Source organism: Anser anser, assembly GCF_964211835.1.
Source record: "Anser anser genome assembly, chromosome: 13".
NCBI classification, from domain to species: domain Eukaryota; kingdom Metazoa; phylum Chordata; class Aves; order Anseriformes; family Anatidae; genus Anser; species Anser anser.
In genome coordinates this window covers 7,433,072-7,448,126 of record NC_139734.1, presented here as the reverse complement: position 1 = coordinate 7,448,126, position 15,055 = coordinate 7,433,072, and the positions used below count along the sequence as shown (strand labels likewise).

The 15,055-nt window shown below is 43.8% G+C and overlaps 1 protein-coding gene across 5 annotated transcripts in view; it reads left to right on the top strand.

Annotated features, from left to right (window-relative positions):
* The window catches only part of MTMR8 (myotubularin related protein 8), a 75,036-nt gene that overhangs the window by 28,721 nt on the left and 31,260 nt on the right, over nt 1–15,055 (top strand). The window contains exons 1-3 of one of the 5 annotated variants that reach the window (XM_083796604.1): nt 970–1,306; nt 9,894–9,990; nt 11,434–11,551. The exons of 1 other annotated variant lie outside the window; for it this stretch is intronic. In XM_083796604.1, the coding sequence (XP_083652730.1) occupies nt 11,510–11,551 (42 nt within the window). In that variant the 5' untranslated portion in view covers nt 970–1,306; nt 9,894–9,990; nt 11,434–11,509. Of the gene's footprint in view, nt 1–969; nt 2,371–9,893; nt 9,991–11,433; nt 11,552–15,055 lie in introns of those variants that run through there. 3 more of the 5 variants (XM_083796603.1, XM_083796605.1, XM_083796606.1) reach the window with 3 other exon arrangements.

Genomic DNA, 15,055 nt, shown 5'->3' with positions numbered 1-15,055 from the left:
GCCTGATGTACACAGGGTCAGACCAGTCAGTACTATAGCATCTGCCGTTTGTACCCACGCAAGAAAAGTTGCAACATTCAGCATTCATATGAGCCAATACTCAGCATCACAGCTACAGTTCACTTGTGCAAGATTAACAGAGTTATAACATACAGCTGTTAACTGAAGGTTTTATTTTTATACATATACACACACATTAAAATTGCCATTGGTTCGTATGGGATCTGGGTCTGAGGGTTACAGGTATTCTTACAAGCCAGAAATTAAGTCAAATGCATTACTTGGAGGCAGCCACATTCATTTATTGCTGAAACTAGTTAGCAACACACATACTCCACCGGTGCTAAAGCACCTGAGGTGTTACCAGACTACTCTGTTAGCAGCTTGGAAGCTTTTTTAAGAGTAGGACCAACAGAAAAACACCTTGAGTAAAGCCCCAAGCTGTCCTGTCATCCCAGTGAAAGTCCATGACTGGCTCTGGCCCATGCAGGCATCACAAGAAGCCCTGTACAGGTCTCCAAGCACTTCGACCGCAATGCTTCCAGCTCCCCAGGGCCCAGCAGCGGCATGTACCCAGCTGGGGATAGCCCTGGAGGTCTGAAGAGGAGAAATGATTTTGATGCCACCAAGGTAGGCTTGCTACAGGGGATGCAAAGAGGACGGCACACCTGATCTGCCCTCCTGTCTGCAAGGGGCATGGCGACTTACCTGGCACCGGGGGCCTGGGGCTGGGCTGCTGCTGGTCCCCAGGGCACCGTCCCTGGTCCAGGCGGGCCTCCCTGGCTGAGCAGCAGTAGCGCAAGGTGCAGGTCCCACAGCATAGGGCAGCCTCCGGGCTGTCGTAGTGCTCCGGGCACTGGAAGCCGTGGTGCCAGCCCTGCGGGCTGCCAGCCCAGCCGTGGCAGTACTCCCCTGCGTGCCCAGGGCTGCCTCGTAGGGCCAGCAGCAGGGCCAGGAGATACCCCCTTACCATGGTGGGGAGCCCACAGCCTCCTCTAGCTGCTTGGACCACTTCTGCCCTTGTTTTTTTAAAAAAGGAAACTAAAGGCAGGCAGGACCACCCCTAAGCATCTAGAGTCCAACACTCCTAGCCCACCAGCTGCCCACCAAGGCACTGCCCAGCTCCTGTTTCAGGAGGCTTTATCTCTTGGCTCATGACCCACCTCTAATCCCCTCTCCCTGCAGCAACAAAGAAGGACCCACTAATTGAAAACCATTTGCAGCTCCACCTTCCTCACCTCTGTCCTTTATTCCTCTAGGGAGCAGCCGCTGGTTCCTGCTGGAAGACGGCACATCTCTCACACGGGTAGGCATTTCGACTAAAAACGGCAGAGTTAGCAAGGCTAAAGAGTGTGGGACACAAAAAGCCCAGGGCTAGCCCGATACCAAGGCTTCATTCGTGCAGAGACTTGTAGAGTAGCTGAAGGGTCAGAGGTAGAAGGCGAGGGACTGAGCTGGGCACAGTACCTGATTACAAGTGAGAAATTGAATTTCAGAAGCAGAAGGAAAGAAAGTACAGACATCACCAGCTGCCAGAGGGCTCCTAGGTGTAAGTGGTGCAAATTGGTAAAGACTGATCAGAAGACAAGCAGTTTTACAAAGACCCCGTAGCAGCACAGGAGTGGCAGTGACCTCTTCATCTTTCAACTAGAAATAAAACCAGACCGTTTGTGCTCGTGGATTTTTCTCCTGACTACTTGCTCTATAGACAGGAACTGTGTCTGAAGCAAGGCTAGCCTGTGCTTAACTGCAGTGAGGACGAAAATTGTTGCTAATTGACCCCTTTGAAGAGCGGGAAGTTAGGGCGCTATCTTTTGGACCAATATCCTGATAATCTGTAGCAGTATTTGTATCTTGCTTGAAGACTCCAAAATGCATTCTTCACTGTACAGAAAGCTGGTTCCTGGAGTCTTGCCATGGATTGTGGAGGGAGGCTGTCCAATGATGCAGACTTTTAGAAACACTTGCTCAAAATTATCTTCCTTCTGATAATTTTTGTTTCAATATTAGATAACAGCTTCCACATTTACGCTTTATTAACGATTTCATAGGTTCAGCTGAGTTTCAATCTGCCAAAGACATCAGCACTCATCATCTTTGCCAGTTGGTTACCTTTCATGCATCACTTTTTAATTGGCTTTTTGGCAAACCCGGTTAGAGAGTTCCCATCTTTTCAGAGATGTTAAATGAAATTTCTGTTTAGAACTAGAGACTTTTCCAAATGCTGCTCAGTGAATTGAGATCTGCATTTTACCCTGCTGCGTTTCAGCTCTGCAAATGTAATGCTGCCTGATTTGCATAGGACCTAATCCATGAGCATCACCTAGAAAATACCAAGTAGCCCCAACACCCTTTAAAAGACAGCTGGAGGTGAGTGATACACGGTGGTGGGTTGGACTCTTAAAGTACTGAAGTGATACTTTAAGCCCAAAGCTATATTTACCTAAAGGCAAGTTCTAGCTTATCCACACATTCAACCTCAGCAATATCAGGCCAAACTGACTGCTAACTTTATTATTTCTTTTTGTGGGGAAAACAACCTCAGAAAGGCCTTAAACATGCATGTAGCACTTCGCAGAGTTCATGGGAACACAGTGTACCTCAGAAAAGACAACTGGGTGCAATCATTTCCTCCCATCTTCTCCATTAAAGTAGTATAGGGACTCCTGCTGAGTCAGGTTTTCAAATGCTAAGGAAGGCATAAACTTGTTTATTGCATTCGACCTTTGAATGAAAGTTGCCAGTGCATCATTTCCTCTCTGCATATACGCTATCTTTAACTAATGGCCATCTCGTATTTTTTCCTGCGTGGGATCACATTACCTCAATCAGCAGGGATAAACTCTTGAAAACTAAATACAGAGCTCCTGGCGAGGTCTCTGCATGTGTGTGGTTGTGCGTCTTCCAGGGGGCATTTGTTTCCTGATTCAAAATCTCTCCCTTCAGTTGGTCACAGACTGTCCGGTGCTGCGATGTCCGCTCAACTGCAGCAGAAGCAGATTAATTTATTTGTGTATAAAAATTGTATATGCTTCTATAACATAACGTGTGACCCGCTTTGAATCTCAATGGGATAAAAAGCACTACGATTAGGATGCTGGTTGTGAACTACGGGAGTAAAGCGTTGTTACGTTTCTGTTCTAATGCCTTATGTTGTCACTCTCAGCTTTCTCAGTCTTTTACCTGCCAGGGTGAAATTTTTCATGCCTGTTCTTTGAGAGCTTTGGGGAAGTTTTAAACAAAACCACTCAGCCTATTTTGCATGAGAGGACAGCAATGATGGTTTCCCATTATTAACAAGAACAAACAATCTTGTTACCTTTTCTGAGTATCCCTGCAGCCAAAACAGCTTGAGCTTTGAATTTAGAAGTTACCATGGAAATAGCCCTTAGAGAGAAGTCTTTTTTTTCCATGTGAGGGTTGCTTCTCTTATTTAGGGAAATGTACATTCCTCTTGTGAATTTTATGTGGGCAGCGAGCTGATTGAAAATTCCTGTTATTCTAAGCAGAAAGTACAAACTGGAAACTTCTTAATGTGCAGCTGCTTAGCCTTCCCTACAGCACCATTGTTCAGCATCACTATTTTATCATCTGTTACAACGTCCAAGGTTGAACTCAGCCCCCCAGATTTCAGGTATATTCTAGCCATTTCCTAATGCCAAGTGAACATTCAAAACAGAAGAAGAAACAAGCGAGGAAGTAATCCCTCTCAGCTAGCAGGAGCCCACAGCCCGGTGGTTTAATCTGTAAGGCCTCCTCATGCCGTGTATGCTACTTCCCTCTGCCACCTGGTCAGTCAGTGCTGTGCTGGCTGCTGGCACGGGGTGGGACCGGGCCCTACGTAATATCCAGGGAAATACAGGAGGCACAATAAGAACATTCTCTACTAGCGTCTGCCCTGCGGCAGCAGGCAAATGTCTCAGCCAGCATGCTCGTAAGAGCCCTACATGCAAATACCTCACTGCTTCCTGCTCCAGGTCTTTGGGACGTGTCTTTGATGCCCTGCAGTAACACAGTTCTTTGCAATTCATCAGTGTGGCTCCTGAGTAAATGCTGCCTATGATAAATTGTGCAGGTATCCTGACAGATCGCCGGGCACACCGCGTAATGTGTATCTGCGTCTCCACATAGTTTATTCCTACCATGCTTGATGTGCTGTTAGCTGTGAGGCAGGGCCCCCTCTGAAGCTCATTTCAGAACATTTCGAGGGGGGTGAGGATGTAAGGTGCTGGCCAGAGAGCCTCAGAGGAGGCAGGATTCTGCTGGACCACTCCTCGTACAGCAACCTCCTTCTCCCTGATCTCCCCATTGCTCCAATGCACACTGAAAGATTAACCCAAGAGAGAAGGAGCCAGTTCAGCGGGAATGGCTGGTTGAGAGAGGTGCGGAGGTGAAGAAACAGGAATCAGACCTGTCTCAGCAAGGAAACACCTTACGAGCATGGGGGGAGAGTAGGCAGGGAGCCAGGCTTCAGAGAGCGGCACAGTGAGCCTCCTGGGTCTGAAAAGCAAAGCTGTCTCAGTGATGCCCTGCCGACGGGCAGTTCTGCTCCCTCTCACGAAGCTGTTGAGGTGCCTCCTAATTCTGGCACTGGCTAAAGCAGACAGGTACCTCCCTACAGCAACTGCCTGTAAACTGAAGATTTGTCCCTTAACAAGAGTCCCTTCGTTAGTAATGATGGTGGTACTGCTTTATTGCGTTATAGTTAAAGGAAGTGAAGAACGCAGGAAAATAAAAGATGAGTTCAGCATAGAGCAAGAGGCCCGTGTGCCAGGATGATGGGTAAGCACACATCTCCCTCTGCACGTTGGGATCAGAGGCTGGTTAGTGAAGGGGTGTCATCCCAGGACAAGAGGCCATGCTGAGGATGCTAACAAAATCCATGCCCTTGTAATGAGGAAGCTACAGGGGAAGCTAATATAATAAAGAGAAAGCAGCAGTATCAACTGCTTTCTGAAGATACAGCCTGATGTCAGGTTTTCTTTGTCTGCCCCTCCTTGCTGCTCCCTGAGTGTGGTACCAAGGCCTCCTCACCTCACTGGGAAAATAGCTCTGTAATGTACAGGCTTGCGTGACTTCATCTCTTCTGTAAATGCTTTGGACAGCTTTTAGGTGAAAGCGGACTGGAGAATCAACAACATAAGGATCTGTGAAAATGCATCCTGCCTCTGCAGAAGAAAAGGAGCAGACCTGTAAGCTTGTTCGTTTAAGAAGGGGCACGGTCTTTGCATGTTTTATATAGCAACAATGAGGGCCTCATAGCAGCCTTTAGTGCTGCGTGCTCCTGTGAGCAGTGTCCTGCTAACACGTGGCTTTACTTTATCAGCGTGGTACTTCATCATGTGTGGCTTTAGTTTATCACAGTGCTGGTAAGAATGTCGGAGCAGGCACCGTGCAGAATCAGAGGGTGCTGCTTGGGGTAACCAGCTCTCCTTAGGCCCAGATAGCTCTCCAATTTACTCAAATTTGTCAGCTTAGGGTTTTGTTCATGTTAAAGTGAGCTGCAAATTTAACTGAGATTCAATTTCAGAAACGTACACGAAGCTTCCACAAAGAAAAAAGAAAAAAAAAAAGACAGCAAACATCTTTGCATTCTGTTTCCAAAGGCGCGTGTGCAAGAAGACGCCTCTGTCTTTGATCAGTCTGTACGCTTACAACAGTTGTTACGTGTATCTAACACAGTCCCAAACAGGCTGCTAGGTGAGCCACATGTACTGTCACTAGTCACCAGAATGCCTAGTAACAAAATGCTAAACATTGCCTGTTTTCAACATTCTCATTTTCTAGGTTGTCCCTCTTTAAAAACAAACCCAGGAAATATTAAAACCAGTCGGTGCTGTTCTTCCTCCTCAGCAAACAGAGTGGGCCAGGGGTGGCTTACATTAGGGGTTTTAACACCTTAGTCCTCTTGGGGGGCTAATTGTTTGACTGGACCAGCAGTTTTCAGTGGGTTTCAGTAAAAATCCAGGCCGTAAACTTTCCTTGAGTTAGACATTGACAGCCCCTCTGCTCCTGGTGATTTTCCTTCTTTTCCTCTTCCAGCTACACATCTGTTTTCTCCTTCCCAAAGAGCCAGCCTCATTTCTGCACTTTTCTACCACAAAAGAAATCTTTTGAGAGAGAAAATTTGGTGTTCACCTGTTCCCTGCTGGGCTCTGCCCTCTTGCCTGTGTCCCCCCCTCAGAAATAGGCTGGACAGTCCAGCAGCCCTAAAAAGACAAGTGGTTACTAGAAAAGGGAATGGCAGAACTTACCGAGATGGTGATTTATGGACCTGTGCTTTTTGAACGCTGCTTCAGCCTGAATGCTCTTGATTGTTCATATACAATAGGGCTGATTTTCAAGAGGGGACGAGTCCTCATAGCATCGCTGGAAGTCAGCGGGAGCTGCAGGAGCTCCGTCTGGGCAAAGATCAGGCCCAGGCGGTGCTGAGCAATGCCGCGTTGCAGACTGAGCCTACAGATCAAACACAGGAAGGGTTTAGCCAAACTTTCATTGCCAACTCAAATCACAATACATTTGGAGTTCAAACAAGTCTGGTAGGTTTTTCTTTCTTTTTTTTTTTTTGCTGCTTCAGAGTTCACAAAGGGATTAGAAGTCTGAAACGCTGGAAATCTCGCAGGAAAACTTGCTCATAAAATCTCCCGTTCTGAATTGGATGAATATCTGACCTCTGGGGCTTTTATTATTTTCTGTTGAATATTTCTGCAGCAGGCATTTTCTAGCTAAGTATAAAAGACTGCTAACAGAGGCTTGGCATTTATATCTGAACTGAAGTCACCGAGAAGTATCCTGACAGCTTGAATCATGCTTCATGAGCTTAACTCAAGGTTTTCATGGGAGTTTGGGCTCGTCAGAGCATGGTCAAGAATATGTCCTGATAGGGTGTCTGTCAGGCTGTGGAATATCACTTCCGTTCGTATTCCTGTGCATGTATTATCTAACCGCAAGGGAAGGAAGCTGCTAGGTGCTGTATAAAATAATACAGAAATAGTTTCTGCCCTAATAGGCTTCATGTAAAACATTCGGACTGAGGGAAGCACAATGAGAGAGCAGGACTCCTGCTCAGCAGTGAGTGCAGCTTACCTGAGAGCTACAGCTGGCCATTTGTTGTGAGCTAGCTTTGTGAGCATTCAGTTAAAAGGTCCTCCTCTCAGACAGGAAAATGGAAAGAGCCCCCCCAAAAATATATATAAAAAACAAACAAATAAACAAACAGAACAAACAGGATTTTCACCGCAGTTTTAACAAACTGGAAGTTTGGACTGGCAGGGAATTGGAATGAGCATTTCCATAGCAATTGAGACACGGTAGAAAAGGTGAAGACTAGTCACAAAGGTTTTGAAGACTGGTTGAGGAAAAGGCTGTGAAGATTCATAAAATAAACTTATTCCTGATAGAAAAGTTAATAAGGAATCTGCAGGGAAGTCTCAAAGAGAAGGGTAAGCAGACAGAGTAGGGTTATATTTATCAAGGTGGTAACCATAACAATATGTTGAAAGTCTGGCGGTGCTTCTCCTAAAAACACTTGAAACACTGAAAATAGAGACAAGCAAATTATTAAATAATTTCATGCAGGAACCCATCCTTCATGGACATTGAGAGAAGAAGACGAGAGAAGGTAGATGCCCTTTTACATCTCTTCCCATTTTAAATCTCTGTAGGAGCAAGGCGGTGTAGAGAATAGAGGCTTGGGACCCAGTAGCTGGAAATTCCAGATTTTATTCAATCCCAGGGAAAGAAAGTCGTATATAGAAAATACACAAAATAGAAAAGAGGTAATCCATTGAAAAATGCCACATCACTTAAGAGTTTTCAGAAAAGAGTTAAGGCACTTGATGACTGACCTCGAGCAGGTCACCCCCAGTACTTAGACTGTAGATACTTTTATTGGGGATTAAATTAAGCAGTGATTTAGATGTCCATTGCAAGGCTCATTCTTCTGTTACTGCTATTTCTTTCTTGAAATTACTTTGATGTCTCTTGTGATTGTCTCTCTTGACACTTTCTTACATTCTGCAGACACAAGTTGCGATCTGCTTGGCAGTTCTGCAGTCGCTCTGACACTTGAGAGAAACCTCATATGCCATCAGCCGCTTATCTCTGCTTTGAATCCGCTGGCAGACCACGTGCCTCTCGTACAGCCACGGTGGAAGTGGCTTTATCTTCACTGGCTTGTGGTTTGGGCACCAGCTGTCACAATCCCTCTTTTTAATCCTTTTTTATCGTGATTGCCCTGGCACACATTCATCACAGCATAGCACTGGTGTAGCCTGCAATAACTGGTGCGGATGTCTCAGACGAATGAGGGATGAATTTGGCTCTAGTGGTCCAAAATGTCTTGACACCAGTGGGGTGAACCCTTGGCTGTGCAGGACTCCTAGATGTGTGACGAGCACGTGGCAGATCAGGGAGGGCCGGCAGCTGGGAAGCGTGCTGAACTGCAAGCCACGGCACGTGCAGCAAAACTGATCCCTTGGAATTTAGGCACAGGGAAATGTCTGAAGAAGATAAACAGGAAAATAACCAGGAAATCAAACTGTTCCCTTCACAGAACCCAAACCTTTCTAGACATTTAGAAAAGTTCAGCTCACTCAGTATTTTTACTATTTTAACTTTCTGCTCCATGGACATTAAAATAAGAACTGAATAATTTCTGAGTACAGACGGAAGCAAAGTGGCCACTTCTAGCTGTCCTCCCATGCCCAGGGAACAGCAGAAAGTGCTGGAGAAACAGGGTACCCTCCTGCCCCTGTTCATTACTGAGAGGTTCAGACCATTTATAGAGGCATTGATATTTCTGGATGCTTAATCAAAGCCAGACCTCAAGGTGAACCTCTGAACCTCTTTCAGTTTGACCATTACTTCTTATAAGCAGTGTTTTAATTTTCATCTAATGCCAAGAAAAGTCTTTCATTCTCCCCAGCTGGCATCAGAGATAAGGGACTAAATCCCCCAGACATTAAGACATCGAACGGTTCTGTCGTGTGTTACTTTAGTCTCTTGCTCAAAGTCTTTCCCTTCCCCCTGACTGATCTCAGATATAACGCAGAATAATCAGCGGGCAAAAGAAGGGAAGCAATTTAAAGTGTGGCTTTGAAGTTCAACCAGTCTTCTGGGCTGCTGCCCTTCATTTGTGCAGCCGTCTGAGAGCTGTCTGTCCTCAAGGGTTAACTCAGGCTGTTGTGCCAGCCCTGCGATGGTTTATGTATTATTACAGTAGGGAGTACTCTTAGGATGCACCAGGAGTTGGTTGTGGGTTACAAAAAATAGACTTGTACCAATTGCTGGTCCTTTTGCCCCAGCTGAACTGATTAATACGAGGATGAGCTCATTCACGCTCATTCACAACTTTGCTAGCATAATTAACAGCCCCAGTCCCGTACTGCTCGTCAGCTACAGCCCCAGGTAGTACGGCCATGTCCACAGAGGTGCATGACAGAGGCCTGACCTTGTCCTTAGGCCACTGCCACACACACAAGTGTGTGCAGAGCTCGCCAAGGCAGAGCTTACCTGGACCCTAGCTCACTGCTGCTTGAGCTGTTGACATTCTTGGCAGAGTATCCATCCTGCCACTGCCTTCTGCCATTGACTTCCAGCAGAACCTCGAGGTAAACGGGACTGCTGCAAGAGGTGCTTGCGGTTCCTATGGCCAGACAGCAACAACATGGCAGAAGCCTGAAGAGATATGCCTCTTTCTATCAGAGATGATTCTGATCTTATTTCTAAGCAATAAAATCTTCTCTGTGTTCTCTTCCACCAGAGGGTGCCAGTGATTGATAAACCACCAGCCCTGGAAGCCGCTTGCAGGGGAGCAGAGCCCCCTGTGTTCCCGGGGCATCGACTGGAAGAGTGGAATACACGGAGATGACAAAATTTGCTTTTATTTTTAGCTCCCAGACAGGAAGGAGAGATGCTGCATGTTGGCAGAGTTCAGTAGAGCCGACCACAAAGCTGCAGTGCAGGCGCAGAGATATTCAAGAGAAACAGGCAGGTCCAGCCCCATTTTCTGTTCCAGCAATCAGCTGCACACTTGCTTGCACACGGTGGGAGGAGAAGTGGTCACCAGAGCGTTTTCAGAATGAACAGCTTGCTTACAGCCGTTGGTTAAGCCAAAGTTGCTCTTTGTATTCCTCACCAACCCTAGCATTAAAACTCCTCTAAAGGTCTTTTTCAAGATCCCCTCTTCAAACCAAGGGACAATTTAAGGAGCCATTTCCTCACCTGAAATAAAACTTTTCAACTTGATTAATTATCAGCTGAAAGTTTGGTCTAAAATGACAGAGTTTGACAGAGAAGAGAATAGCCTTTTTTTTTTTTTTTTTTTTTTTTTCCATTTGACATCTGTATTTACCTCTCCCACTCTCCCATTAGCAGCAGAGACTAATCTTACTACATTTTTTTTCTGTTAGTCTTCTAGAAGGAGCAAAGCTAGGCAACACCAATCTGGAGTCTGTTTTGTCTTGCATGATACCAAGATATGTATTACATGAATTTCAAATGCAAACCAGCAGAGCAATTCCTCCCTTGTTTTCAGGTCAGGCCATCAATCATTTCCCTAGAGTCCCACTAAAAGTAACAAGGTTCCACATTTGAAATACAGGGCACTATTTGGTCTGCATATCTTCATTACCTACTAGTGTCTGGGCTGAGTGTGCAGAAAGAGCCCTGCAGAGAGAGGTGAGTCTATTCCTTGCTACCTAGGCAAGCGTGATGCGCACTTACTGACACTTAATGAATGTAGAACTCTAGGATGAGATTTTATTGATCTGTTTATTTTACAAAGTCACTTTTCAGAGTATAGTTCCATTTCAGTATTGTAACAAATTCATAAGATCTGCTGTAACGTTAGTCAGAAATAACCTGATGCGTAGACAGTCTGGTAGGATGTGGAACAGGAAGACATGGCAGAGACAAGTGGAATGGAAAGACTAAAGAACCAATCTTCAGCTGCTCAAGGGAGGCATATGTCATATATGAATTAATTTTTTAGTCTCAGCTGGGTGACATTTTCCCAAATGCAGAAGTGTCACCAAATGGAAGGATTCTTTGTGATTGGCACCCTCCCCAGAAGAGGATATTGCCAGTAAGGGCTGATGACATGTTAGGTCAGGACTGCACTGCACTGTTGAGCCTTGAGACTGAAATAAGGGCTGTTGCAAGCCGGGGTTGTGTTTGCAGAACGATGTGGGGGCCGTTTGTCTTCTGCCTCTGACACAGAGCAAGTCCTGAACACATTAAAAAATGTTGATGTCATTTCTGACACAAACAGCTGGTGTATAAATCTTCAATTCTGCCAATTTTTCTTTCGATTTAGGTGGTTGAACTGAACTCAGGGCTTTTAGTTTCACTAATTGAAACATACAATTGATAATTTGTCTCACAATGACTACTCAGAGTGGACTTCGGTAATTTGCTTGAATCTCTTTATAGGATCCTGAAGTCAGAGAAGCCAGAAGCAGAAAAGCATCCATCCATTTCAGAGCTGATATAATGGCTCCTCGTCTAGATGTGTCACTGGCATCTCTCGGTGGGCTGGCACCCCTCGCAGGTAACTGAAGTAGCTCCAGCTTTGTTTGGCAGCTTGAACCAGCCCCAGCAAGTGCTGGGGATGTGGCTAGCCTGGGGTCAGGAAGATGAACCTCTGTGTACATCCCTCCTTGGCCATAGCAGAGGAGAGAGAGTGTTCAGGAAAAGAAAATTGTAAAAAAATCCATACAAACAAAAGAGATCTGGTAGAACATCTTTCCAGCACACGATTGTTTCCTGCAGCACACTGCCTATTGCTCTCCTAGTAATCTGACAGATGAAGTTTTTTATGCACAGTGACTGAGAAAAATTGCTGGTTGTCAGAACATCAGCCTCCAGTAAAACAGATACGTTTATTTACTTCCAAATTGCAATATAATCTTAGTTATTGGTAAATCTAGTGTTGTCCAACCTGATACTCTCTGTGGAAGCATAGCTAATGGCCTTATAGAAGGGGTGACAGCTCAGCATACTGATCATGCATATTAAACTGTCTGTGAAACACACTGATGTATTGCTGCACTATTTTTTAAAGATTTGATGTTCTTCCTCTGTCTTAAAATAGCTCTGGTTTGAGGTCTTCTAGTCAAAAGCAATCAACAGAAAAAATCCACAAATGTGCATATTAGAAAATAAAGATATAATTGGAGAGTACAAGGAGGGTAAGAAATTATTCATAATAATGGGAATAATAGAATCACTAAAGGGAATATCAGCTTTAGGATTCTGAGGTTCAACAGCAAGGCTAATCTTATGGAAACTATCCCTACTTTTGCATCCCTCTCCAGCCTTTCTAAATGTAAGTAATTATTAGACTTAACCTTAATTGAAGTTAGTCTTCTTTTGAGTAGGAGGTTCAACTGGTTTACCTACAGAGGTCCCTTCCAACCTTGTTTTTTTGTTAGTTAGTTTGTTTGTTTGTTTGTTGTTTTGTTTTTTCCCTATTCTGTTCTGCAAGCAGAACACCTGATACAGAGACTGAACCTACACACTTAGTAACTTACCAGGAGATGCAGAGCAGAATTCAGATGATCAGATGCTGACACCTGGTTCTCAGCCCCATAGGTGAGGTGAACAGAAAAAGAATCAGATTTTCAACCTTCACACAGTATTATTAAACAACTTGGAACCATATAAAACAGTATTCTAGCAAGAGTTAGACAGGAAGAGAAATAGCCCTTCTTGTGCTCCATTTGTGACCAAGAAGAAGAAATACAAATTTAGATGCTCATCCTTTTTGCATGGATGTGAGTGGCTGCCGTCTGGATAAAAAGAAGTCTGCCTGCATGTTGTTAGGCAGTATACCTCAACTATGGCAGAACTGGAGATACAGGCAGGGCTAACAGATTAAACAGGATAAACTAAGGTAACTGGTTACTTTGGTTACTAAATTCTTTTATTTCCTTAAGAGGATTTAAATAACAAGAAAAGCAATACAGCTCACTACATAAACTTTTTTTTTTTTAGAATAATAAAAAAAACTTGAAGGGAGAAAGGACTTCAGAATTCCCCAGATGTATAATTTCATCAGGAGAAATGGTGATAAAATTCTAAATGGTATAGACAGTTTCATTCAGAGACTCTCAATGAAAGGCGTGACATCTGAAATATATAGATAGTTTATTTCATTATGATACTAGGCTGGCATTTATGTAGGCAAAAGAACGACTTCAGGCTTCCGTTTGGAAAAGAAAGACTAAGATGGAATAAGATCTTGGCTATGCAAATATCTGCAGTTTAATGAGAACTCAGTATAAATTGTTTCACAGATTTAGTTATTTCCATGCTGGGATCTTTCCATCAGATTGCTCAAGCACTGCTGGAGAAATTGTGGGGAGGAAGATCATTTATAGTCTCTTCTGCAATCTTGTACACAAAGAGCCTGGGCAGGCTAAAACTTTTATTCGGTATTTTATTTAATGTTAAAAAATACAGAGTGATATGTAGCAAATGATAAATGTTATCAAAGCATTTCTCACTGTAGTGAATTTCTTGCGACAATGAGAAACATTAAGTTCTCACTGCAGGGGAATTTCTTAGGAACAGGTAGTGCCAAAATAGCTCCCTAAAGGAGCAGAGTCAGTCTAGCATCTGAGATGTACTGAATATTGAAATATTTATGGGGGAGATAATTATGTGTTTCAGGAATAAAGGGTGAAAGATGAGAAATCCACAGCTAATGTACAAACTGGTTGGTTCTCTGTCTTGTACATGTATGATCTTGTGAAAGGGGGGTTGATGAAGAAAAAAGGAACAGCAATGTCACATGATTTTGAACATCTGTGTAGGAGGATTTAAAATTCATGATTCTTTTATTTTTTTTTCACTCAGTACAGTTTTGTTTCTGAAATGGTCATATTCCTGTCCTCTGATCCTCCCAAGCTTCATTCACTAAAGATGCGTGTGGCACAGTGCACAGTGTATCCTATAGCATGCTAGTAAGAAATTATCAATGCACTGACTTAGGGGAAACTCTGCTGCAGAAATGTTAAATGAAACAAGGGTAACAGACTAGTTTTATTATACAGATCCTGAAGTCTGAACAAGAAAATCCCTTCTATTAATCCCCATGAAAAGAAACTTAGATTTTCCCCAATGTGGCTTTGTTCCTCAGTTAAAATCTTCATCCATGGGCTAAAAGGTCATTTTTTTTTCTACTTTGCTGCATCTTTTTGTGTTTCGTTTAAACCTTGGTCCAGGAAAATAAGTGTGTGTTGTAGACCTAGGCTTGCTCTGCTGATGAACAATTGGATCGCTATGGTCTTTACAGGATCTAGCTCAGGTTCAGCAAGAGAGAGAAAAAAGAAGAGGTAAGATATCTGCTGAATACAAACTAAAGAATTTGCTTTGCAGCGTTGGGTCAGGTATGTACTGCTGGTCTCTTAAGGCTAATGAAGTTCTGAACCAGTCATACTTTGTTTATACAGACTGCATTATAGCCTCCACCTTATTCTAGATGGCGTAAGGTGTCATTAGCATGGCAAAGTAGTAGTTGTACAAATTATATAAAGTATAAAGATGAAGAATTCTACCTTCAAGAGTCTAGGCTAAATTTTCTGTTGCATACCTTGCTAAAATAATAATAATACTCCTAATAATAATAAAGTAAGGACTTACTTTTATAACTCTTTTTCCATGCTCTTTTCTTTTTGCCTAGGCAGATATCTAATGCATTCATCCCACTGCTAATGTTGTGATCACTGACAGGAGCACACGCCTAACTCTCCCCATCTTTTTACTGTAGGAAGTTACCAGCACTCCTGCCTGCTCAAGAAGGATTAGCTCAGTAAGGGAATAGTAAATAGGGGGAAATATATGCCAAAGTTCCCTAAGTTGAACTGTCTGGGTATCTGTTGTGTTGCCATTCTGAATTTTCATCAGGGCTATTTATTATTAAAGAGGAAGTGTGGGAAAAGCGAGAACAGGGAATTGTTAATAAGTGTTTATTTCCCAAGAATGTTAAGTATAAACCAGTTCTTAGAAACTGGATTGGCATTATCCAGGGGCAACGAGGTTCTGCCTGCGG